The 24391-nt window shown below is 42.8% G+C and overlaps 1 protein-coding gene across 1 annotated transcript; it reads left to right on the plus strand.

The window, feature by feature from the left end:
* The first annotated feature begins 464 nt into the window (after positions 1-464).
* Positions 465-23750, plus strand: ITIH2 (inter-alpha-trypsin inhibitor heavy chain 2). The gene is made up of 21 exons (XM_085082420.1): positions 465-673; positions 2214-2288; positions 6977-7012; positions 7740-7912; positions 8593-8697; positions 9019-9181; positions 9696-9803; positions 10531-10659; positions 11337-11453; positions 12669-12837; positions 14144-14269; positions 15253-15434; positions 16246-16431; positions 17369-17508; positions 17736-17908; positions 18750-18884; positions 20058-20171; positions 21315-21513; positions 21932-22104; positions 22995-23106; positions 23393-23750. Exons 1-21 carry the CDS (start codon positions 590-592, stop codon positions 23538-23540), a joined length of 2847 nt encoding a protein of 948 aa, XP_084938546.1. The 5' UTR covers positions 465-589; the 3' UTR covers positions 23541-23750.
* The last annotated feature ends 641 nt before the right edge of the window (positions 23751-24391 follow it).

Consider the following 24391-nt stretch of genomic DNA (forward strand, 5'->3'; position numbering starts at 1 on the left):
CATGTAACTAATTTTGGAAAACTGGAACTATCCCACCAGCAGCTATGATGCTTTCCCAGTAGAATGGGAAAAAGGGCATCTGTGTGGGTCAGGATCCAACCCCAAGGTCTCTGCCAGCCCCTGTGGGTTGGCTGGGTGGGAGGGCCCTTGGAGAAGCCCAACATTGCTGCCTGCACCGCACTGAGAGCCAAACTTCACCTCATTCACTATAAACAGACAAGCTGGGAGTGAGCTCTTGCTGAGATCTTTTGAAGTTTTTGGATACTGCAAGGTCTGTGCCTAGCAGGAAATTAGTCAAACATCACGGGAAGCTACAAAAGCAAGGAGTGAGCCTATCCAAGCCAGAGCTGTTATCGAGGGCAGAGGCGAGTGAAGACACTATTTGGATAACCCTTGCTCAGGCACCACAGCTCAGGCTTGCGTTGCAAGGCAAATATTTACCTATGGCCTAAACAAAGTCAGCTTTTCAGAACTTTGCTCAAAATGCTGCATAACCCTGGGCTGTTTCCTTGAACTTGTCTCAGAGAAGGGAAGAACTTGTGTCCATACCTCTGCAGGCTGTTCTCAGAGGGAAACAAGTGGGAAGAAAATGAAGTATCTGTGCTGCTTCCTGGTTTTGTTCCTCATTTCTGGAGCAGGAGGCTTTGATCTTGTCATCGATGGCATCCCAGAGGTGAGTATTTGGAGGCAGGGCTCAGGTCTGCCTTCCTTGCTGAAGTCCATACGGAAGCTGCAGTGGGAGCAGAATTGGGTCACTGCTTCACAGTTCTCTTCTACTTTTAGCTGTAAATTGTTCTGATAATTTGCAGCTACATTTACAGTCTTTGCCTGTCATTTGTAGTATTGGGTTTTTAATATTATTAAAGTTGGGTTAGTATGAGCATAACTCCAAATTTCTTTCCAAACAGGTTTCGTATTTTTACTTCAGTGTTGCTTTTTCTGGTGTGGTTTTACCCTTTAAATATTCAAGTGGGCTTCTGTACTCAGATCTCCAGCATATTTTATATCCTGTTTCCCTGGAATAAGCAGAAACAGAGCACTTAGACATCTTTGTGGATGGACTCTCCTGTGTGGAACATGATGAACTTCAGCAAAGATTTGTATGGAATTGGAGTTTTGTTAACAGGAATTCAAATATGGAGCAAATATGCTATTGACTTTATGTTCCTCAGCAGAGGGATAAGATAATTTATAAAAGAAACTAATTTCTTGTGATAATACAATGATGAAAAGAAGCATAGTTATAGATTTGACTCTGAAACTGAGTCTGAATTTAAACCCCCAGGCTCAGGTGAACTTAGATTTGGTGTCTACACCCATTCCCAGGTCGTAGTTTTGAAATGTTTCTGTGAAGTCAGCAGGGATGATATGAAGCTTTCTTTTCCTTTGCAGGACTAATAAAAATCTTCAGTGAGGTGGGCTATCCTATTTTTCTTTATTCTTACAGCCATTTTCTTGACACAATGAGATTTTTAAAGTGAGTTTGTAATTTCCAGGAAAAATATCCCAGACCTGTGATTCTTTCTAATCACAGATGCCTCATCATTTTAACATCAATGTGCTTAAACAATTTAAATTAATTTTTTGCAAACCTTTGTGTGTATACTATCACATAGTTTGGAAAGGAACTCATGCACTTAAACTTCTTTATTGCATAAATTAAACTTGTAGCAAAATTTAATTAAGAGTATTGCTGTGATGTGACCTACACTTCTAAATTAATCAGTACAGCTTTGCACTTGGACAAGACCTGATGTTTGTTTGTTTTCAGTGGGAAAAATTTAGTTCTCAGGTATATTGGTATAAAACCAGAGACAATTCCTACTGGTTTGAGCAGAAATCCTCTGAACTTGCTAGTTTGAGTGAGATCAGTATCTGCAATGCTGTAGTTTCCATTCCTAGACCCATCCTGATGATAATCATCTGCCTCTTGCTCTTTGTGGTCATTTCATGTTAAATATTACTCCTTGTTTCAGAAGGAAAGGCTATAAAATGATGGTAAAGGTCATGATCTTATAGGAGTTTTCAGAGCTGGTTGGTTAGAAACTGGATGTGTGAGGATTTTGGTCTGAGATGGTTTCTGCTCCTCATTTGCATTCAGGGGAGGTAAATCCCCTTTGGAACACTCCTGTAAAATCCTAATCAGTAATAAGTAAAGCAATAAAGCAAACAGTAAGGCAGCAGCAACTCTTTCTCTCTTCTCTCTCCTCTAGGAAGTGGAAAACCTGATTGATCTGGAAATTGATGGAATTCCCTCAGCCTCCAGGGCAAGAAATGGCAGGTACCAGGTACAGTACCCAGAAATACTTCAAAGAGAAGGGAAGCCAGAATGCCTGGGAGATCTCTGCATGTGTCTTGTTCCATGTCCAGGGCTGTGAGTGTGCAATCAAGCTGGTCTTTATAGGCATTGATTCTTCCATATCTCTGGCTGGGACAAGAACTGCTGCTCTCCCTGAATACAGCAAGGCTTTGTTCCATATCTGTGGTCCTGAGGGGATAAACAATGGAGATATTTGTCTGACTTCATGTGTGGGGAAAATCCTATTGATACTGGTGAGGCTTTTCCATGAGAAAATGGCTTCAGACTTCAGACACTGGCAAGTGTAGGCTGAAAACTCTCACTGTGTTCATTCATATTTAACTCTGGTCAAAGAGGGACACTCAGTGTCACCTGGGTGATGAGCTGGTGACACTGAGACCAAGGAAGAAAATTTGTTTCCAGCAGACTGATGGGTTGCACATTATTTTAGTCTGTTGGCTTGGGAAACGGAAATATTTAAAGCAGCATTGCAGGAGTTTTTCTGTGGTTTACACAGTAGCAATTAATGAAAATACTCATTAAATCAGTTGTTTGAATGTATTAATTTTCGTTACACTGCATGAAAGAAATTATGATCAGAGTGAACCTTGTCCTCTTCCAATCTCTGGTGCTGCTTTTCTGGAGATTTTTCAGTGTAGTGAAAATAAGAGATCCTCTTGAGTAATGTTGGATTTCCCAACATCTTTGAAATAACACACAGGCAATAACTTTTCTTTATCCTAAGGCTTTGGGTGGAACTTATTGATACCTAAAGCCCACATTACAGTGGAAGAAAATGGCAGATTTTAGCACGAGTATGAATCAAGCCTGCTGACATTTTCCAGTCCAGTATTCAAATAATTTAATCATGATCTGAGCAGAAATCCCCTCTAGCTGCTCTTCTTCAGGGCATCATTTCTTTCCAATGTGTCTGTATCAGTGCCATATGTATTATGTTGCCTCTGTTCCCAAAATTTCTGGATACATAGAGGCACAGACATATGCATGCAGTAATTTGCAATTCCAGTGGTTTCATTATGCCAGTTATTACTTTTATTCCCATATATTATTCCCCATCTTTTACCAATCAAATGAATCTTTGCAAACCATTGAAACTAAGATCTCAGCTACTCTTATATGAGTTGAGTCACAATAAAACATAATTGATGAGATTAAATTGAGCTGTGTAAATCATCTTGAGGCAGCAGCTCCTGGCCAGTGGCAGGCACAGTTATTTACTGTTCATCACTAGAGGAAGGCTGTTCCCCAAATTATTGTTTCAGCACTATGTCTTTCTGCAAAGAGCTCACCAGCTCATTGGCAACAAGGCAGCAGAGCTCCTTGCAGACCCTATTGATTAGCTCTAAATAGAGAGGATTGTTTTCTAGGTATAGATAAGGTATTCTGCTATTTTGCTCCTGGTTAATTCCCAAAATGCTGTGCCTCAGGTATGTGGATGATCCTCCTGACCACAGCAGCAGGGAGTTCCATGGGTTGGAATGCAGGTGACCTTGTGAACCTCTATATGGTGGTGCACAGCTGTTATCTCTGTTTTGGAGACAGATAATGTGTCTAGACTTGTGAGGCACCCTGTGAGGTGGGATGTTCTGCAATGTTCCCCAGGGCTGGGTCTGATCTCTGGCTGTCCAGAGGCAGGTGAGATCACACCTTTTTCCTTACTGATCTGCCTGCATGGTTTCCCCCCCAAGAGAAGCAGCACAGGAAGGATATTTGGAAAGAGATAGGATGGAATGATAGAATAATAGAATGGTTTGGGTTGGAAAGAGACTTTGAAGATCATCTCGTTCCAACCTCCCTGCCACGGACAGGGACACCTTCCACTATTCCAGGTTGCTCCAAGCCCCATCCAACCTGGCCTTGAACACTTGCAGAGATCACGTCTTCTTTCTGGTTTCTCATTCTGGTCATCTGCTTTTCAACCCTTTTTGTGCCCCAAAAAGGAAAAGAAATTTCTGCCATATGCAGATCATCTGTGATTCTGCACTCTTTATTTTGATAAGTATCTGCCATGTCCATGCACAGTGATCTGAGCAAAGATCACTGTGAAGGGTGAAATATCCATAGCCTGCACAGGTGTCAGGAGAAGAGGGGTCTCAGGACCTGAAGACAACCCAGCATCTGTCAGACCAGATCCTTCAAACAGTTCCTGAAGCACATGTTGTCCCTGTCCTAATTAGCTATTTGCCACACATTATGTATGGCTCAAGATCCTATTTTTGTGCCGTGATCAAGAAGACTGGATGTGGTTTAAAGGCAAGGATCAGCCATGAATCCTCATGCTGGAAATAGCAGGAGTCTCAGGTACCACAGAAGTCCCAGTTCCCAACAACCACATCAGCACTCAGACCTGAAGTGTACGATCTTTGAGGCCAGGTTGGATGGGGCTTGGAGCAACCTGACCTGGTGGAAGGTGTCCCTGCCCATGGCAAGGGAGATGAAATTAGAGGATCTTTAGGGTCCCTTCCACCCAAACCATTCTGTGTTTCTATGATTCTCTGGTTCAGGTACCTGAAGATAAAGGTACCTCTCTGTCCTTCTGACCTGTTGGGGTTGCTGCCCTCTGTAACCTCTGAGTTCCCAGGGCTATGGCTCACCCACCCCATGTCTGATCTCTAACAGCAGCCATGGAAGTCACTACATGTGCCACTGCTAAACTCCTTCTCCATCAGCACCTCCCTCTTCTCCTCCAAGAACAATCAGGAAGGAAACCTGGGCATCCTGAAAGCTTTAACCGCTATTCCTAAAGAGGGTCAGGAGCCCTGACCTGAGAACCAGAAAAGCACCCCAATAAAACAAAACCCCTCTGTGCTAAGGTCTTGGTCTTCATCTTTCTGAAATTAAATTTCTTTTGGTTAATGTTAGCTTGGTTTTAATTTGTATTCAAGCTGGTGATGTTCCCTGTGCTAAGGGTGTGTGTGGGGCCAACAGTCATTCTTCATGGGCTGGTTCTTTATCAGGTGTGAAGGTCCAGTTCACTGGACATCCTGACAGTGGGGTATCAGGATGAACTGAGCCAGATCAGTCCATCAGGCTTTGCAGAGAGTCTCTGAAGAACCATAAACTTCCAGATCCTGAAATCCCAATCTGAATGGTTCAGGTAGAGCCTTTAGAGCCAGAAAAGGAAAACTTGCATTTGTTCTCAGGCAGGCAGAAATCCTGCAGTCTCTTCATCTGGCTCTAAAGGATCCTTAAAATCATCTATTTAATATTTTCTTGCTATGACATCATCGTCTCTAATACAGCACAATATTTCCTTAGAACAGGATATTAATTAGCTTCAAATGAACTTAATAACTGCAAGGAAATCTTTATGTGCATCATGGGACCAAAACTGCTTTCATGAGCATCTTCTGTGGTTTTGAGTCCTCCTGACCTGAAGAGCTGAGCTTGTCTGGTTGTGGTGACAATATGAAAGCAGATCTCTGCTTTCTAAATTTAAAAAAAAAAAAAAATAATAATTTTTTTTTTCTAAATTGCATCTAGGTGAGCCAAATTCCCTCTCAAGGGATTAATATAAATTTTCCTTATGAGAGGAGGATTTTTTAGGAAATAAAACCGAGTAATTCAAATGGCCACAAGATGTCAGTACCTTGCCATAGAAATTTCCAAATGGCACAATTCATAGGGCAGGGGAAAATCCACAGCCCTTAATGAGGAAATTCAGCTACATAACTAACTTCCATAGGTGCAAGCATGTAAATATAATATCTATTACACAATAGGTTTTTTTAATACATACATATTGCGTGTAATGCATAAATAAATATTCTCTAATATAGATGAAAACAAAGTAAGCTAAAGAAGGCAGGGGTTTCAGGTTTTTCCGCTTTTCATAGAAGAACAAAGACAACTTCTCTGTTAAAAACACAGGTGTCTGAGGAAGACTTTCTGCCAGCATGATTTGCTTTCAAGAAGAATGTTTTTTTTTTTTTCTGGAAGAGAATGCTTTCTATTAAAAAAAAATAATAATAAAAGATAGAGGAAGAGAGCTGTCCTGTTTTTGGTAGCCTCTGAGGCACATCTGGGAGATCACATGCTCCAACATCCCGTGTAAAAATACATAAAATAAGACAAAAGAAATATCCACACTAAGTCTGGGAACTCAAACCAATTCTCATTCATGTCCAGAGAAAGGTGATGGAGCTGGGCAAGGGCCTGAAGCACAAGCCTAGCTAAGGAAGTGGCTGAGGGAGCTGGGAAAGAAGCTCAGCCTGGAGAAAAGGGGATCAGGGGGACCTTGTGGCTCTGCACAACTGCTGACAGGAGGGGACAGCTGGGGGGGTCAGGCTGTGCTCCAGAACAGGGACAGGAGGAGAGGGAACAGCCTCAAGTTACACCAGGGAATGTTTAGGTTGGATAGTAGGGAAAAATTCTTCACTGAAAGGGTTGTCAAGAATTGAAACAGGATGCCTGTGGAAGTGTTGGAATCACTGTTGGTGGAAGTGTTCGAAAAACCATGTAGGTATTTAGTGGTGGCACTGGCAGTGTTGGGTTAATGGTTGGACTTGATCTTCGAGGACTTTTCCAGACTTAATGATTCTGTGATTGTCTATGATTCTATGATTCATAATCTTGAAAAACAATTTTTAGACACTGATCCCTGTTTTGGAACAGCCAGTCAGTGTATAATATCCCCTCTATATTCTTCTTTTCCAGAGAAGCACATCTGACTGGGGGTATGTTGGAGATCTGGTGAGTATTTTTCTTCCTCTGTGGTAAATAATACTGAACAAAGTGGTTTTCTAGTTAACCATTTTTTTGGAAATCAATCACTCTGTTTGTTCAGTTCCTTGTTTTTACTGCTGGTTGGGTATTAACCTATTTTCTTTAAACAGAGAGCTGTTTGCACAATACTGTTGATACATCTGCTCTTGGAGGGAGAAGGGTATGGTAAATATGAAGAAATAAGCATCAAAAGTGATTAGACAAAGACAATGTCTTAATAAAACACTTTAATACTCTTCTCCCAGTGCTGTGGTTTAACCATTTCCAACACTAGGTCAGTAGCCAATGCTTCAAGTCTCCTCTGCTTAGGACTTTTATTGAAAATGTGAGCTCTGTCCTCCTCATTATATGATGTTCAGGATTACTGGGTAGCTTTCCATGCTGGATTGCACCCACAGAGTCATTCCAAGGACAGCTTGTGTGGTGAAAAGCAAGAAAAGCTTTCCAGCTAAAGAAATTCCCTTTTTCAGCTGAAATGTTACAATAACCTATATTCACATGAATATCCTGCCACAATTGCCAGATAAAATATGGAGATGTCCTGAACTTGACCTCGTGTTCTCTCTAGCTTCCACATTGTAAGGAGAAGCAATTAAAAAGTAGGCACTGAGACTATAAAAATTATTGATATTGTCCTCTAGGGCATCTTTTCCAGCTGTGCCCTAAATTTATGGAGTGATTCTGTCAATTACAGGTGGAGGACGATGACAAGATAGGTCTTTACAGCTACAAGGTTCAATCCACCATCACATCTCGGCTGGCCAACACAATGATCCAAGCCAAGATGGTGAACAATGCCAAGAGGCCACAGCCCATTATGTTTGATGTTCAAGTCCCCAAAGGAGCTTTCATTGACAACTTTACCATGTAAGTGGTGGTCAGGTGTCAGCCTCATCCTCTGGAAGTGTTCAATGGGCTGGGAAGGAAGTATTTGTAAAAGCAAGAAGCTCTTATTATTTTCCAGGTTCAGTGTAATTTTTGCAGGCTTTCTCAAATTAAAAAGGCTCATGTCATTAGTCTGTCTGTCTATCCAGGTCTTCCTGTCCAGTAATTATTGAGCCATTGGCCAATATCTACAAAATTAGACAAAAGTCTCAAATAGACTAAACCCTCACCTTGTCTTTTGCAAGCTGGCAGCAGATCAAAGGAGAGAGACCCAAATTAGAGCCCTTGCTGAACAGAAGCTGACCTGTTTCTGTGTCCATTTAGAGAGGCAGCAGCCAGCTTGCTGGTCAGGAGATGTCCTGATCCATGTTCCAAACCATCCATGACATCAGGAAATGCTTTCCCTCCCCAAAGCATGGGGAAAGTGTGAAGGAGGTGGAGGAGAGCAGATCCTCCTCAGAGGATGCTGTCTACTTGAAATCAAAAGCAGGTGGGGAAAAGGTAGAGCTCTAGTGAAAATCAGACTTCATTCCTTTGGGTTTTAACAAGAACCTTGTTATTTCATTTCCCACCAGCTTAGGTTTCACTGATGTAAACTGAAGAAACAGTCCTTGATTGTAAAGTTGTTTCTTTTGCAAACTGCCTGTGCTTCTCTCTCCTAGGGATATCAATGGTATCACATTTACCAGCCATATTCGGGAAAAATCTGAAGCCAGAAAAATGTACTCTCAAGCAAAAGCCAAAGGCAAAGCTGCTGGAATAGTCAGGTATAAACACTTTGACATTCGGGTTTTTTCCTGAACTTACAGGAGAGCTGAGATGACCCATACCAGGAGGAGATAGATGAGGGGGAACCCTGGGAAGGAAAATGCTTACTTACAGCAGCTCTGCTATTTAATTGTCACGGACTTAAACTGTGTTTCTGCTTTCAGCTTGCTAAAACATCCTGTGCTAACAGACAACTGCAGCTCCCTGATAGAGGCCACAGTTAGAATCACACAGCAAAAGCCTCAATCTAAACCAAAGTGCAAAGAAGCTTTTCCTTCTCCTTGTATTTTCTCAAAATAACCCCACAGCTGACTTTTCAGGAGCAATGCCTTGGATATGGAGAACTTCCAAACTGAAGTGAATGTGCCACCAGGAATGAAGATCCAGTTCCAGCTGCACTACCATGAAATGATCCGAAGGAGGCTGAGCTCCTATGAGCACATCATCTCCCTGAAGCCAGGGCGCCTGGCCAAGCACATGGAGGTAAAACAGAGCTGGGGTGAGCAGGCAGAACCCCACAGGGGAATCCGTGCTGAGAAAGCACCCACAGTTTTCAGGGAGCTGTCTCTGCACATGGCAGGAGGCTTGGAACTGGATGATCTTTGAGATCTCTTCCAACCCAAACCATTCTGTGATTCTAAGGCAAATCATGGTTGTGGAGGGAGAGTCAGAGCTGATCAGCTCTCACAGGACACTATCTCATGAAGCTGGGGGTTTTGTGAAAAGCACTGCTCCAAATAAACAGCAAATGTTGTTTGTTTTCCTTCAGTCAAGGCAAGTTTACACAAGAGTATAAAAATGTCAGAGCTTGTTTGCCCAAGTGGTTCTGATGTGAGTCAGTCACGATTCAGGAGATTCCCAGAGGTGTTTATGAGAGGAGATAGGACACATTTGCCCCTCACTATCCCAGGTTGCTCCAAGCCCCATCCAACCTTGCCTTGAATCCTTCCAGGGGTGGGGCAACTCCACAATAAATGTCCTCCTTTCCTACCTTCAGGTGGATGTCCGAATTATTGAGCCACAGGGGCTTCGCTATGTACATGTTCCGAATTCACTTGGAGATCATTTTGATGGAATCACCACCATCTCCAAGGGAGAGAAAAAGGTAACCTGTCACAGACTGGGAATAACATGAAATTTTCAGTTTTCACTTACTCTATGCAGTACTGGCATTTTTTCCTACATGCTGGAAGCATGCAAAAAAGCAGCAAAAATCTTTCTTTACTTCTATAATAATATTGCAGGCAGTATTGTTTATTAGTATTCAAATTCGCCCCCATTACTAGGTTAGCAAATTATTTCAGAGGTACTATGTCTATATTATGTCTTATCTTCTCAGGAAATTTCAAGTTATCCAGTTAAAACAGAGAAAAAGTACTATAAAGTCTGCATAATCAATCACATGACTAATGAAAATGTTTCCTACTACTCAGTTCACAGACAAATTACAATCTTGTTTGGTTGGGGGAAAAAAGCCAATTAGAAACCTATTAAAAATGTTGATAAAATTATGGATAGATTCGACTAGGAAAACGTTAAATAAACCAATGTTTTACTTAGTAGAAGTGGTTTGCCCTGGTCTAATTGACATATTTGGTGCTGTAGATGGATCATGTGATTTATGTCACAGTTGCTACTACTGAATCAACATATCCAGGTAAACCTTTGTGTTGTTTTTCTTCTGAAGTGACAAAGTCCATTTTCCATAAATAACAAAAGCAGAAAACAGTCAGTGAAATCAGATATTTCATGAAGAGCTGGGCTCTTCTTTGTTTCAATCCTCCCCCTCTCCCACAACACCTGGCTGACTGATGATCTCTCCTCATTTCAAGGCTCACATTTCTTTCAAACCAACAATGGCTCAACAACGAAAATGCCCCAAGTGCTCCTCCACAGCCGTGGATGGAAATTTTGTGGTGCAGTACGATGTGAATAGAGAAACCACGGGGGGAGAACTGGAAGTAAGTGTGGCTGCTCCAATGGGACCACAGGAATTGCTGTCCTTCAGCAAACTGTGCTAATCTTCATCCTTCAGGGGAATAAGCGTGAGGACGAGCTCTGTATCCAATTGAAAGAACAGAGAGATTTTAAGTGGGCAGAATGGATTTATTTAATTTATGACTAAGACATGGGCTTACATATAGCAGGAGCAGATTCCTGTCGTGTCCAAAAGCCAGTGTCTTTATACCTGGCAGCACTCTGGTGATTTAATGTAGAATCAGAGGATGGAGTCATTGGATGTTGTACCAATACATCACAAGGAGACAACCAGAACATCACTATTTTTATGTTAACATGAAGCTGAGTTATGAGGTTGAATTATTACGGGCAGAACAGTCTTCTTCAAAGCATTTTTCATTCCTCCCTATGCTAGTGCATGGAAGTTGTCTGAGAACCAGACTCTACTTTCATTGAGGAAAAATAAAGACTGTGCAGTAAAAATGGTGTAAAGCTACAGAGATGTGCAGAGCTGAAAGTTAGAATTGGACAATGAAGAAGAATGGAAAAAGATAATAAGGAAAAATAATTGGCTTATTAAAAAATCAAAATTCTCTGCTCTGTTTCTGTTTTGAGTTTTCTCAAATCTTTTCAATCATTCACTTCACTGTTTTGTTTTTTTTTAATTATTATTTTGCAGATTTTTAATGGCTATTTTATTCACTTCTTTGCTCCGGAAAATCTTGATCCACTGCCCAAAAACATTTTATTTGTTATAGATGTCAGTGGCTCGATGTGGGGACTGAAAATGAAACAAGTAAGTGTTTGACCTCTGTTGCAAAATGAACCTCCTGCCAACTTTCCCCATGTGCTTCAATTCTATAGAACACTGGCATGTAAAATTACCAGCTTAATTCTTTACACTTTATTTCACTGAATTTGGAGAATATTTGGACTCCAAAAATTCATGATTTTACCCTTTATTTATAATGCTTCTTCCATGTTGTAAAGAAGAGTTTGTGCCAGATTTTAACCCTGAATTAAAATTTTAATTGACAGATCACAAAATATTTTGCAAAGACTCTGACCCTCTTTTTCTCTAACATCCCTTACTGAATCCTGGGAAAGTCTCAGTGGGGACACTTCACCCCTGCTTTCAAAATGTGGACAAATTGTTGACAGTCCTCTGAAGAGCACTAGGGATTTTTTAGACCACCAACCCATGGAGGAGAAAAAACATTGAAAATATTTTATTCCGTAAGAGAAAATGCTTCAAGAAAGATAATCGTCCTCCAAATATGCCAACAATTGTTCTGAAAGGGAAACTCATCTACTGACTTTCACACCCAGCCAGGGTAGAGTAAGATGGAATCAGATGGATTTGCAGCAGGAGAGATTTATGTTATATCTTGGGAAAAACTCTAGTTCTGAGTGAGGAGTTTGGGAGATTGTATATCATGTGTCACTGAAGGGTTTTAAGAACTGACTAGACGAACATTAGCTGGGGATCATCCAGGTATATTTGAATTTCCTTCAGAGTGAAATAGCAAAGCTTGGCAGATTGTTTCCTTGGGGAAATCAGTGCTTCAAAACTGGGATACAGGCAACTTGTCACTTGTTTTAATCACACATCTTCAAAGAGATGTTACCCAGCCTGAAACAACAGCACTGCAGTTAGAACTAAGTCTCCAGAGCTGATCTGAGGAGTTGGTCTCTTCTGAACCGCAAATGTTTCTCCCTTTCACTTCTCTCTGTATTAGCAGGAGTTAAGCACGTTGAACCAAATGAATTTATTCTTCCCAATTGCAATTTTCCTGTGTTTCTTTGGTGAAAATTTCAACATTATGCAAGAAATAGAAAAAAAAATAGAAAATAAAAAGTGTGAGAGAGATTTGGATAGCATATGTTAATTTGGATTTCAGTGCTCATGTGCTTATTCCTCAGAGATGACTGTTTGCCTGTAGTCCCAAGTTAAAAAGAGGCTTTCATGAGCAGGAAGCATGAACTTGTCTTCTCTCAAATTCCTCCCCAGACCATCGAAGCCATGAAGGCAATACTGAGTGAGCTCCGTGCTGCTGACCAGTTCTCCCTGATCGACTTCAACCACAATGTCAGATGCTGGAGAGATAATCTGGTCTCAGCCACCCCTTCGCAGGTGGAAGATGCTAAGAAGTACATCCAGACAATCCATCCCAACGGGGGTATGAGGTTTTGATTGCAAGGTGCTCACAGAAGTTAATATCACAGGAATGGGTACCTCAGACAGCCTTCAGACTGTCAGAGTATTCCTGTAAAAAGGAAAAAAGGTTTGATTCCCTAAATAGAAAAAGCATGCCTTGGGGCTAAAGGAGAGCAAAAATTAGTTTATTGTGTTAGGGGATGGGATGGCATTTTCTTCTACAGGAAAAAGTACAGCAGACAGATATACAGCAGCTGCCTATAATCTATCCTACCTCCAACCTCACAGATCCCAAATACCCTTGAGAAATCCATCTCATAGACTTGGATGAAGAGGCAGAAGAAATATTCCCTAAGCAGGGAATCACAATCTCCAGCCCTGGGCTGACAGCCAGCTGAATATGAGCCAGCAGTGTGCCCAGGTGGCCAGGAAAGCCAGTGGTGTCCTGGCTTGTATCAGCACCATGTGGCCAGCAGGACCAGGGCAGTGACCCTCCTGCTAGTCTTTGGAAGGGGCTCATGATGATTTTGATCTGCCACTCTCTGAAGTGCAGTTCTGGTTTAGTTAATCAGTTATTTGTGCATCAATAGCGTGGAGAGACTCTCCCTAACATCAGAGCCTTCTGGTGCTGTGGCACCTTCATTTCCAGAAGTTTTCACTAGAATGAACACAAAGTTATAGACTTGTCCAAAATCATCAGTGTGCTGGGAATAGGAATCCATGCTGGATATATGAGTGATTGGCTTTGTTACCCCAAAAGAATTGACAGATAAGTTTAGAGATCTGTTTCCATCCAGCAAAGCCAGTTTCAATGCAGCATTTTATTATCTTGTCACTGAAGCTGTGGATTTTTTTCCTTCTTGACAAAGAAAATACTTGTTTTCTGACTGCTCAGCCTTCAGATTTGTTTCTCTCATACTGATTTCTTACTCTGCCCCTTCTGTGCCACAAATCAAACCTTAGATAAGCTCAGCAAACACACACCTCTTCTTGTCCAAGGAATGGGCTGATAGCCAGAAAAGGAAGTTTTCCATGCTCTCATTCAATCACCTGCCTGCAAACCCAGTAATTCTCCCCACAGCAAATCATCCCCAACACCACAAATGGCCACACAGGAATTAGTGAGGGGGAATGGAGGTGCCTCATGAAGATGACAGCCTGGGATGAAAAGGGGAACCAGAGTGCAGAAAAATGTACCTAAACATCAAAGAGAAGGCATTTTGCTGCCTTGATCTCAGCTCTTGTCCATGTTAACTCCACTAGCATCTTAGGACCAATCTGAATTCAACAAGAATCAAAACTTGTTTTCTTCATTGTGTCTCTAACAGGCACAAATATCAATGAAGCTCTTCTGCGAGCCACTTTCATCCTGAATGAAGCCAAAAGTTTAGGCATGTTGGACCCAAACTCAGTCTCCATGATTGTATTGGTGTCTGATGGAGACCCGACAGTAGGTAAGGATCCTGCTTTGGGGGAGAAGAAGGTGGGTTAGCCTGAGAAAAGCAACATGCAGACATTTTGAGAGTAAGTTAAAAAAATTCCATTCATCTTTTTTCCAAAGCCTTGTGCTGCCCTTTTGCCAAGTGCAGGAAGTGCCATGGGGCTTTACACAGAAGCTTTCAAAAGACAAGCAGGTTGTTATGCAGGTTATGAATTTTTTGCAATTTGCAGAGTAGCACAAGCCCTGTAGGACAGGTAATCAAAACAGCCTTAGAGAAAATGGGCTTTTGATCAACCTGGTTGAGTAGAAAGTGTCCCTGCCCATGGTAGGGGGGTTGGAACTGGATGATCTTTAAAGTTCCTTTCAACCCAAACCATTCTATGATTCCCTGATGCTACAAAAATTTCCTCTTCATATAACCTTAGTCCACATAGATCTATGCAGTCACAAGCATAACATCAAAATCAGGAAAAAAGAGTGGAAAGCAGATTAATTTGGATTGGATTTGGTACAGGTCAAAGCAATTGCTGACTTGAAGATGTCAGCTCCAAAATCTGCCATTAAAAAAAAGCCTGGAAAAAAAAATCAATCTCAATGGTGACAGAGAACATCTTAAGTATGAGAAACAAAGTAAAACCTTCATAGAGATGTCTTAATCTACAGAGAGCTTGAATCAGTAATTCTGAGAGAAGTCTAGATGTGTTAGAATTACAAACTCCCCAGGAAGTTATTAAAAACCCTGGATATACAAAGAAAATGTGTAAGATTCAAAAAAAATTTGTCCAAAAGAATTATCTTTGATGAAAACAGTTTGTTAATCTCCATCCAGGAGAAGCTCAAATATTGCTGTAGGCCATGGAAATTTGGAACTGAGCTTGCTGTCTAGATTTCCCTAATATCCAGAGAAAACCAGACACAGGGAGAGCAGGAATGTGCTCACCTTGATGGAGACTTTTCTGTTGCTCAGGTGAATGTCACCCTTTCTGTGTCTCCAAGGTGAGCTGAAGCTGACGACAATCCAGAAGAACGTGAAGCAGAGCATAAAGGATGAATTCTCTCTCTTCTGCCTTGGGATTGGGTTTGATGTAGATTACGATTTCCTGCAGAGAATTGCAACTGACAACCGTGGCATGGCTCAGAGGATTTTTGGAAATCAGGAGACTTCTCTCCAAATGAAGGTGAGTTTCTGCCTCATTGCCTCTGAAACTCTCCTGTTCTGTTCACAGTTGTAGCTACACTAGTAAGAGAGTCTCAAAATACATCATTTCTTCTGGAGAGTCCTGCAAGATATCAATCATATTTCATTTTAAGTGGTACTAGTTACAGTTGTAATAGTTTTAATCTATAACACATCCTTTACTTCCCTGTGTAGGATTAATGTTCTATAAAACAGCCTTAACTATAAAAAATATTTTCTGAATTAAAATTAAGGCCTGGATCTTACTTTAGGCCATTTCATCACTAATAAAAAGCCTAGCTATAAATGCTAAATGATAATCCAGACTTAGCCAATGTAAGAAAAAGTTCGACTCCAGCTCTGGCTCCAAACCCATGAGCAGCAATTGCTGCTGACCAAACTCTGGCATCCTTTTGGTGTTACTATTCCCTGATTTCAACATCTACACAAGAATTAGGTGGGAAGTAGCTGTGTGTCTTACACAGTAGCCAAGAGCTGAGCAGCCTGAGAAGGGATTCAGGCCCACACACATCTGTGCTCAAGAATTTTAGGTCTAGGAAGAGCCCAGCCCATGGGCTTCTGACCATTCTGTGACTTTCACAAGACTTGGATGAGATATTCTTGCTGTCCCCCCTTACAAGTGTACCAAGGTCTAAGTATGAAGAAGTTTGCATTCCCCAAGATGAGGAAAGTCCCCCTTGCTCATTAGGGCTCCAGGTTTTGTCACCTGCTGTCCTTTCAGTAAGAGCAGCACCTGCAAGAGGGTCGCTTTATGTATGACAAACTCACTTCTCTGTCTCCTTCCCTCTCAGAATTTCTACAACCAGGTCTCCACCCCACTCCTGAAGAAGATTCAGTTCAACTACCCCCAGGAGTCAGTGTCAGATGTCACCCAGAGCAGCTTCCACAACTATTTTGGTGGCTCGGAGATAGTAGTGGCTGGGAAGGTGGACACAGAAAACCTGCAGCACTTGGAAAGCGTTGTCACAGCGACTGCAGTGAGTGAAGGTGTCCCTGAGATACCTGCCCTGGGGATTTGGGCTGATCCATTCCCTCCTGGGTACACTCTCCCTGCTGAAGGTCCACATAGGAGTGTTTTGTCCACTTGGGTTCTGGATGGGAATATGGGGAAACTCATGGGGAGATTTTTCCAACAACGTTTCACAATAGCTTCAAGTACAGCCAGGAATAATTACTGCCTGCACCCTGCAGCCTGCCAGATGAACTTCATCCTAATAAATGTACTAAAAAGGTTCAGTGGAGACAAAACTATGGATTTTCCTTCATGCTTTTTGGAGGTGCAGGAGTGATCCCCTAAGGCAACTCCTTTCATGACTGAACTTCCCACTGTTCAGGGAGCTCACTGTGTGATGGGACTTTCCCCATGTTTTCAGGGTTGCTTTTCAGGTGGAGTGGGATGGGATGGAAATACTACATCCAGATCCTTCTTTCTGAGGAGGAACTGAATTTTCTGCACTCTCACTGGGCTTAGGCGTTACCATTTGTTCATAGCTGGAAAAAAAATCAAACCTCTTCAATATTCTTTCCTGCCAAAACACAGTGCAGTCCAAGGGTCTGTGGGAGAAAGTAAAATTTGTGCTCGTCAGTGGAATTGGATGTGAAAAATCCTGAGGGGAGGATTACAGAGCTCTGTTAAGAACCTCTTCTTTTGGCACATGGTAGCACCTCTTGGGCTACTGTTAACAGCTCCTTAAACTACTTTAATCCACTGTCACAGAAGTGTCTCTTAAAGAAGACACTCCCGCTATATTTTCTTTCCCCATGGCAGTCAGGCCAATGGTTCTGGGATCTTCTGATCCAGAATTGACACAGGCAGAGCCAGAGTGGGTCCTTAAACCCAACCAAGAGGGGAATTCAAGGCACTCCATTCTCCTGGCTCCCCTCCCTTATCCTTCCCTCTCTCTGACTGCACAGGCAAATGCAGAGCTTGTCATGGAAACCTTGAAAGACGTTGAAGAGCTGGATGGATTCATGAGGAAGGACAAATATGCAGATCCTGAATTCACCAGGAAGCTGTGGGCCTATCTGACTGTCAACCAGATGATGGCAGAGAGGTGAGGAGAAATGTGCTCAAACAGGCCTGGCTGTGGGGCTGAGGGAGTGAAATGGTGGAGATTTGCCTTAGGGAGCCTGAGTGAGAGCCATGGGGCAGTTCTGGATTAAATGCCCTCAGCCTTTCCTTCTTGCAAGACCACTTGGCTCTGTGACCACTCTATGGTGGAATTGCAGCAGCTACCCTGTAGAGCTGTTAACTGTGCCTTCTGCTTCTGTTTCCACCCAGAAACGCAGCCCCCACCGCAGCTTTGAAGAGGAACATCACCAAATCCATCCTGCAGATGTCTCTGGACCATCACATCGTCACCCCCTTCACAGCCATGCTGATAGAGAATGCTGAAAAGGATGAGATAATGCTGGCAGACCAGCCCAAAGACCCCAGGAAGGGCTGCTGCCCAGGTCAGGGTATCACTCTGCCCATTACTGTGTCTCTCATCTTGGGTGAAAACAGCATCTGGTCTGAATTAGGGGCTCAAGGAAGAAAATGCTAACAGAGATTTGACCTGTGCAGTCTTCTGTTCTGCTGTTGTTCCCCAGCTCCTGTTGCCCCTTACTCCTCTTCAGAGTAGGGTCAGCAGATGTGAATATCAGCCCAGCATGTTAAAACAAACCAATTTTCATGGATTAAGATAATTTTGCTTTATGAAGCAAAGAGGGAGAGACAGGACCAGTTACTTTCCCCTACCTCCATCATGGCAAAGGCAGAGAGCTCTAGTACAAAAGAACACGATCACAATTATTAAATTAAGTGCTTGCACTTCTTTGCAACCTTTCTTGAAGTAGGTCATCCCAGAGCATGCAGGAAGAGTCCTAACTTTTCTGAGGAACCTCAAACTCAGGACCCAAGTCAGCAAATTTTTACCATATTTTAAAATATCGTTATATTTTAAAAGCTAGATTTTTAAAATTCAGCTTTTTACATGGCAAAACATGTCAGTCCTTACATTGGAGGCTTTGCTAAAGTGAGGGCTGCTCTCATGAATAAGAGATAAAAAGCCAAACTCCATTTTTTCACCAATTACTTAAGGTCAGCTGTCTACTCTGGTAAGTTATACTCCACTGGTGAAGACATGGAGCAAATCCATCCTTACTTCATTACACAATTCTGTTGTAAATGGTTTTGCACCTGCTTTACATTGGTATAACAACATCAGGCTTTGATCTACTGCAGTGCTCTAAAAATTACACTATTAAATATGTCAGCACTTACAGAACCCTGATTGTGGCTGTCATCTCACAGGTACTCTGGGATTAACTCCAAATGCACCCAATAACAACAAAGGGATCCCAGCCTGGGCCAATGTCACAGCTGTGCCAGTCAGCTTCATGCCTGAGCAAAGGAGTCCTCCTGTGTCCTCTCGGAGCATCAACAGTGGTAAAACCGACAGGATTTCTCTGAGAAGTAGCACCAGACACATTAATACTCATCACCTAATGACTCACCACCATCCCTAGAAGTGTTCCAGGCTGGATGGGCATGCCAGCAACCTGGTCTAGTGGAAGATGTTCCTGTCCCTGGCAGGGGATTGGAACAAGATGGTCTTTAAAGTCCCTTCCAACTGAGCTTTTTCTCTATAAATTATGGAGTAATTTTGGTTTTGAATAGATGAACCTGTAAATATATGTAAACTACAAGGATGAAATTATTTTTTATTGTAATAGGATATCAAATATCTAAGTGACCCCATGAGCTGCTGTGTGCTTCCCTGAGGCTGGGGCTGTTCGCTGAGCTTAACTTCAACTTCTCTGCAGTAGCAAACTTATCTCCATTGTAAATGACAGATGAAAGCTATTGTGGAGTTACTGCTGTTATAAATGGCAGATGAATGTTCTGTGGTAGATAAAAATCTCTGAGTGCACTGGTGACTGATGGATCCTGTTAATTCTTGGGCCTTTGCCACAGTTTAGTGCCTATTTGAGCAGGCCAGATGTGAGAACCACTGCCTATAAACATGGTGTAACTACAATAACTCTGTGAACAATGTGTGCATTTATGTGGTGATCACACAAAGAGCTCTCAAACTGCTTCTCAGCACAGGGAAATGCCAACTACCACCAACCCAGTAAGAGCTGGGCAGAGCTTTGCACTGCAAGACAAGTTTGGAAGCAGCTGCCTTCAATGATAGATTCAGGTCTCATCTGAGGCAAACTTTAAAGAACACATGACTTTCAGAGGGGCCTAATCCCATCAGGGTGTTAAACACACTGTGAGAACAAGTCCTGGATTGTATTCCTCAGTGGGATTAGTAGGCAGGATGTGTCTTTAGCTGGCACTAGTATTGTTCACTGTGTTTGGCAGCTCACCTCAAGCCAGGAATGTCACATCCTTCCCTTAAAGCAGGAAATTGTATGAGGAGGAAGTGTCTGAGGGGCTTTTGTGAGGAGAATCTTATAACTTTCTTAGCTACTTCAGGGTGGAAAGGGCCCTCATCGTACTATGAGGAGTCACAAAAAGTGCTTCAAAATCCTTTTGAAAAGCCTTTGTGTCCCTCCCCTCCAGGGCAGGGGCTGACCTGCTTCTCACCCTTACTTGTTTTCTGTGTTTCAGTGGACAATGACCCACATTTCATCATACACCTGCCCAAGAGCCAACAGAACATCTGCTTCAACATCAACTCAGAGCCCGGGAAGATCCTCAACTTGGTTTCTGATCCTGGCACTGGTAAGGGAGTAAAACATGGTTTATTTTGCTGCACAAATTTCTTCTCTTGGATCTGAAAGGTGCTCAGAGGGAGCAGGGGAATTGTCAGCAGGGAGGACTGAGCAGGAGTGTGGCCAGCAAGCTGAGGGAAGTGGTTATTTCCCTCCACATCTGGATTATCATGTCCAGTTTGGGCTTTGCCAGTACAAGAGAGATCTTCACAAACTGGATTGAATTCAGTGGTGACCACCAAGATAATTAAGGGGCAGGAGCAGAGGCACAGAGGGAGAGGCTGAGACAGCTGGGTTTGGTCAAGCTTAAGAAAAGAAGTGGTGGATCCATGGTGGGTCTTGTTGCTGTTCTCAACCACCTCATCAGAATGTGAAGATGGAGCCTCACACTCCTCCAAGATGCACAGCTAAGGGACAAAAGGCTGCAAATCTGCAAATGATGTGCAAATGAGGTGCAACAGGTGAAACTCAGAGTAGGATTAAGCTACTGGGAAAAACCCTTTCACTGTGAGGATGGCCAAACACTGGGAAAGGAGCCAAGATTGTGGAATAATAGAACAGTTGAAGCTGGCAAAGACCATAAAGATTATCAAATCCAACTTTTAACCCAGCACGAAACCATGTCCCCAGGTGTCATGTCCACATGTTTTTTGAACATTTTCAGAGATGGTGACTCCTCCCTTTCCCTGGGCAGCCTGTTCCAGTGACCTCCCTTTCAGCAAAGAAATTTTTCCTAATAGCCAATCTAAACCTCCCCTGGCACAACTTGAGGCCATTTCCTCTTGTCCTGTGTGAAAAGTGATGAGCATCTGGAGGGAGGTGAAACTGGGCTGGATTTTGGTACCAGTCCTCCACTGCCCATTCACTTCATGCTTTTCATAGACAGCAAGAGACTGAAGGGTTTTTGCTCCTACTCCCAGCAAGACCTAACAGCAATTCCCACCAGAGTATTATGCTAAGGGGTTGAACAGCAGCATAAGGAGGCAATTTAATAACTTATTCTCTTATCTAGGCTGGAAAAATGAGAAAAACAGGGGGTCAGAGAGGTTCTTGTGCCTGTTGAACCCATGGTGCTCCCTCTTGAGATCAGAACTCCAAGTCCCTAGGCAGTGTTCCAAGATTGAGGCAACATTTCCTTCTCTGCTCTTCACAGGAGTTGTGGTCAATGGGCAGCTCGTTGGGGCCAAGAAAGCGGAGAATAACAAACTCAACACATACTTTGGCAAAATTGGGTTTTATTTCAAAAAGAAAGGCCTGAAAGTGGAGATCACTACAGAAACAATAACGCTGAAAGATGGTTCATATGCCATCACCCTGACCTGGGCTGACACGGGGCACATCATCCGGAAACAGTGAGTTATCAGCATTTTTTACCTGCTGCCACCTAATGCCCTCAGGGTTCCTGCAATGACATAACTCACAGTAGCCACGAGAGCTTCCCCTGCAGATTAACACCTGTCAGCCATGCTGGACACCCTACAGCATGGTTTAGGCAACAGGACCACATCCAAATCTCCATTCACTGTATAAAGAGCTTAAATTTGTAGGGGAAATTTGGTTGCTTCAATATGAAGGTGAAGTTTCCATCTCTTAGGCACTGTCTTGCTAGGCCTCTGGGTACCACTCCCTAGGCTCAAGGTTTTTAATAGATCCACTGACATATCTGTCATCCCTGTGGGATTGTTCTGCATACCCAAGAGCATCTCAAGGGGCTGAGAACTTTTGTGTGGGCAGGTGAATTGACCCTGCCCTTTGGTTTCTATCTGCCAGGCTCCTCATATCTGTGAAGAGAGAAAGTAATGTTACCATCACCGTGGGGGAGGAGATGTCCTTCATGGTTTTGCTGCACCGTGTGTGGAAGAAACACCCAGTGAATGTTGACTTCCTGGGAATCTACATTTCCCCTGAAAACCAGTTCTCTCCTGTAGCCCATGGGCTGATAGGTAAGGGATGGGGCTGGGCAGTGGGAATGGTGGGGCATTAGGAAGGGGTTTTTGCCAGATCTTGGAGTGAATTTTATAGAATCATAGACTATCCTGAGCTGGAAGTGACCCACAATAAGTCCAGCTCCTGCACAGGACACTCCCCAGGAATCCCCCCATGTGCATGAGAGCATTTTTCAAATGCTCCTTAACTCTGGTTTGGTGCTGTGACTGCTGCTCTGGGGAGCTTGTTCTGCTGTCCAACCACCCTGGGGTGAAGAATCTTTTCCTAATATTCAGCCTAAACCTCTCCTGGCACATCTTCATACTGTTAATTTGTCGGCGTCTGTGTCCTGAAGGAAAATATGTGGAAATTATTCAAAAAGAAAAGGGGGAATATTCTGTAATGCCCTGGAAGCCCCAAGGACATTGTGGAACATCAGGGACCAGGAGATTATACCCTGTTCCAGCTGGGAAGGGTTTTTTTAAAACAGACCTAACTAGACTTGTTGACGCTGAGACAGGGCTTTCCCTGCCTGTCTAAACTGCTGCATGTTGAAAATAAAAAGACAGAAACAAAACCCTCAAACCTTTCTGAGAAGATTTCTGTGCAAACTTGCACAGAGCTGCAACGCAGCTCTTCCCTGAATGACAGCCCTTTTTGATAGTGGTATAAAACAAAAGCAATGGCTCAGTTCATAGGGAAAATCAACCCTGAGAGCCCTGGACCCATTCAGGACTCCTTTTGAGGAGCAGAAGTTGTTTTCCCAATTAGTGAGAGTCAGAGTGATCCATGCAGGATTAGTTTGCCAGCTGGAGATAGTTTGATTTTCCAAAAGTGCTTGGCAGCAGCTGAAATGGACTTTCAAAGGTCAGGCCACACAAAGAGCTTTAAACCTCTCCCTGATCAGGTCAGTTTGCATCTGAACCAGACGTGTCCATCCACCACCAAACACCTGGGCAAGCTCCAGAGAGACCACAAGCCATCATGGAAGTGAAGGGCAACAAATTCACTGTTACCAGGTAGGAATCATGTGTTTATTGCTCTTTCTAAATCAGTTCTGTCCTTAGAGCTGCTCAGCACCTGACTTTGGAATGGTTTGAAAGGTGCCTGGAATGCCCACAAGAAGGTCCATGAGGTCAGAGAACTGTAAAATTAATTGTGTTTTGTGGTTATTTCCACTTCCTGCTGGTGGAAGACACATCTCCCTGCTTTGGCAGAGCAGCACCAATATTTATCAGGATGATCAATGTCTCCTTGTCTTCTTGCCATGTTGTGACTCCCCTTTTGGGTGTCCTCTCCCTGCAGGGGTGTGCAGAAGGACTACAGGACAGACCGTGTGCTGGGGACTGATGTGCTGTGCTGGTTTGTGCACAACAGTGGCAAAGGCTTCATAGATGGCCACTACAGGGACTACCTTGTCCCCCACCTCTACAGCTTCATGAAGAAACCCTGAATGCTCCAGTTTAGTACCAAAAAAAAAAATCCTATCTGCTCCTTCATGCCCAACCAACTCCTCTGAGCAGCAGCTGTCAGCCTGTTATGCCAAGGTTTACTGGAGACAACCCTGCCACAATTTGCTTTGTTTCACCAGTGTTTCAAAGCCATGTAACTCCCTTTTCTGCTAGGAAATGAGATCTGTAATAAAATGACATGCTGGGTTGGAGGAGGTGTCTTGCTCTTGCCATGTCTGATTTAATGGGCTGTAAATTCCATTAAAAATTCCAACTATTTTCTAATATCCATTTCACAGCAGAGGTGTAACAGTGTTGTGCCTCCTGTGGGTAACACACATGACCAGATTTAATATATATTTAATACTCACACCTTTGTGTTTTCAGACTGCTAAGAAAATGTAAGTTCATACAATGTTGGACTGGGCAAGAAGAATGACATGCATTAAGCAACAGAAATTTAACAGGAAAGGAACATGGGTCTGGAATGAGTATCATGAGCAGTCTCCAGTATTTAAAGATGGATTAGCCAGTGGTGAGGAGGGTCCTTGAAGTAATCAATGCTGCCATATTGCCAGAAAATTAATTAGATGAGTCTCAGACAGCCTCTGGCCTAATTTCTGTGAAAATATCATCATCAGAATCGACTTCATGCAGATACAAATCCAGGAAAGCAGGAAACATTCACACTGTATAGAAATAACCATCAGTACTAAGTTTCCCTTCCGGGGGGCTTAGCTTCCAAATGATCCCTTACTTTTCAGGAGCATTCAGCAATGAATGAGATCAATAGTGAAAGAAATATACCAGAAGGATTTAAAACTACTCTCTCACAATCTCAGGAAAAAACATT

This window comes from Lichenostomus cassidix, chromosome 1Aa (genome assembly GCF_008360975.1).
Source record: "Lichenostomus cassidix isolate B80296 chromosome 1Aa, HeHo_3.0, whole genome shotgun sequence".
Taxonomy (NCBI): Eukaryota; Metazoa; Chordata; class Aves; order Passeriformes; family Meliphagidae; genus Lichenostomus; species Lichenostomus cassidix.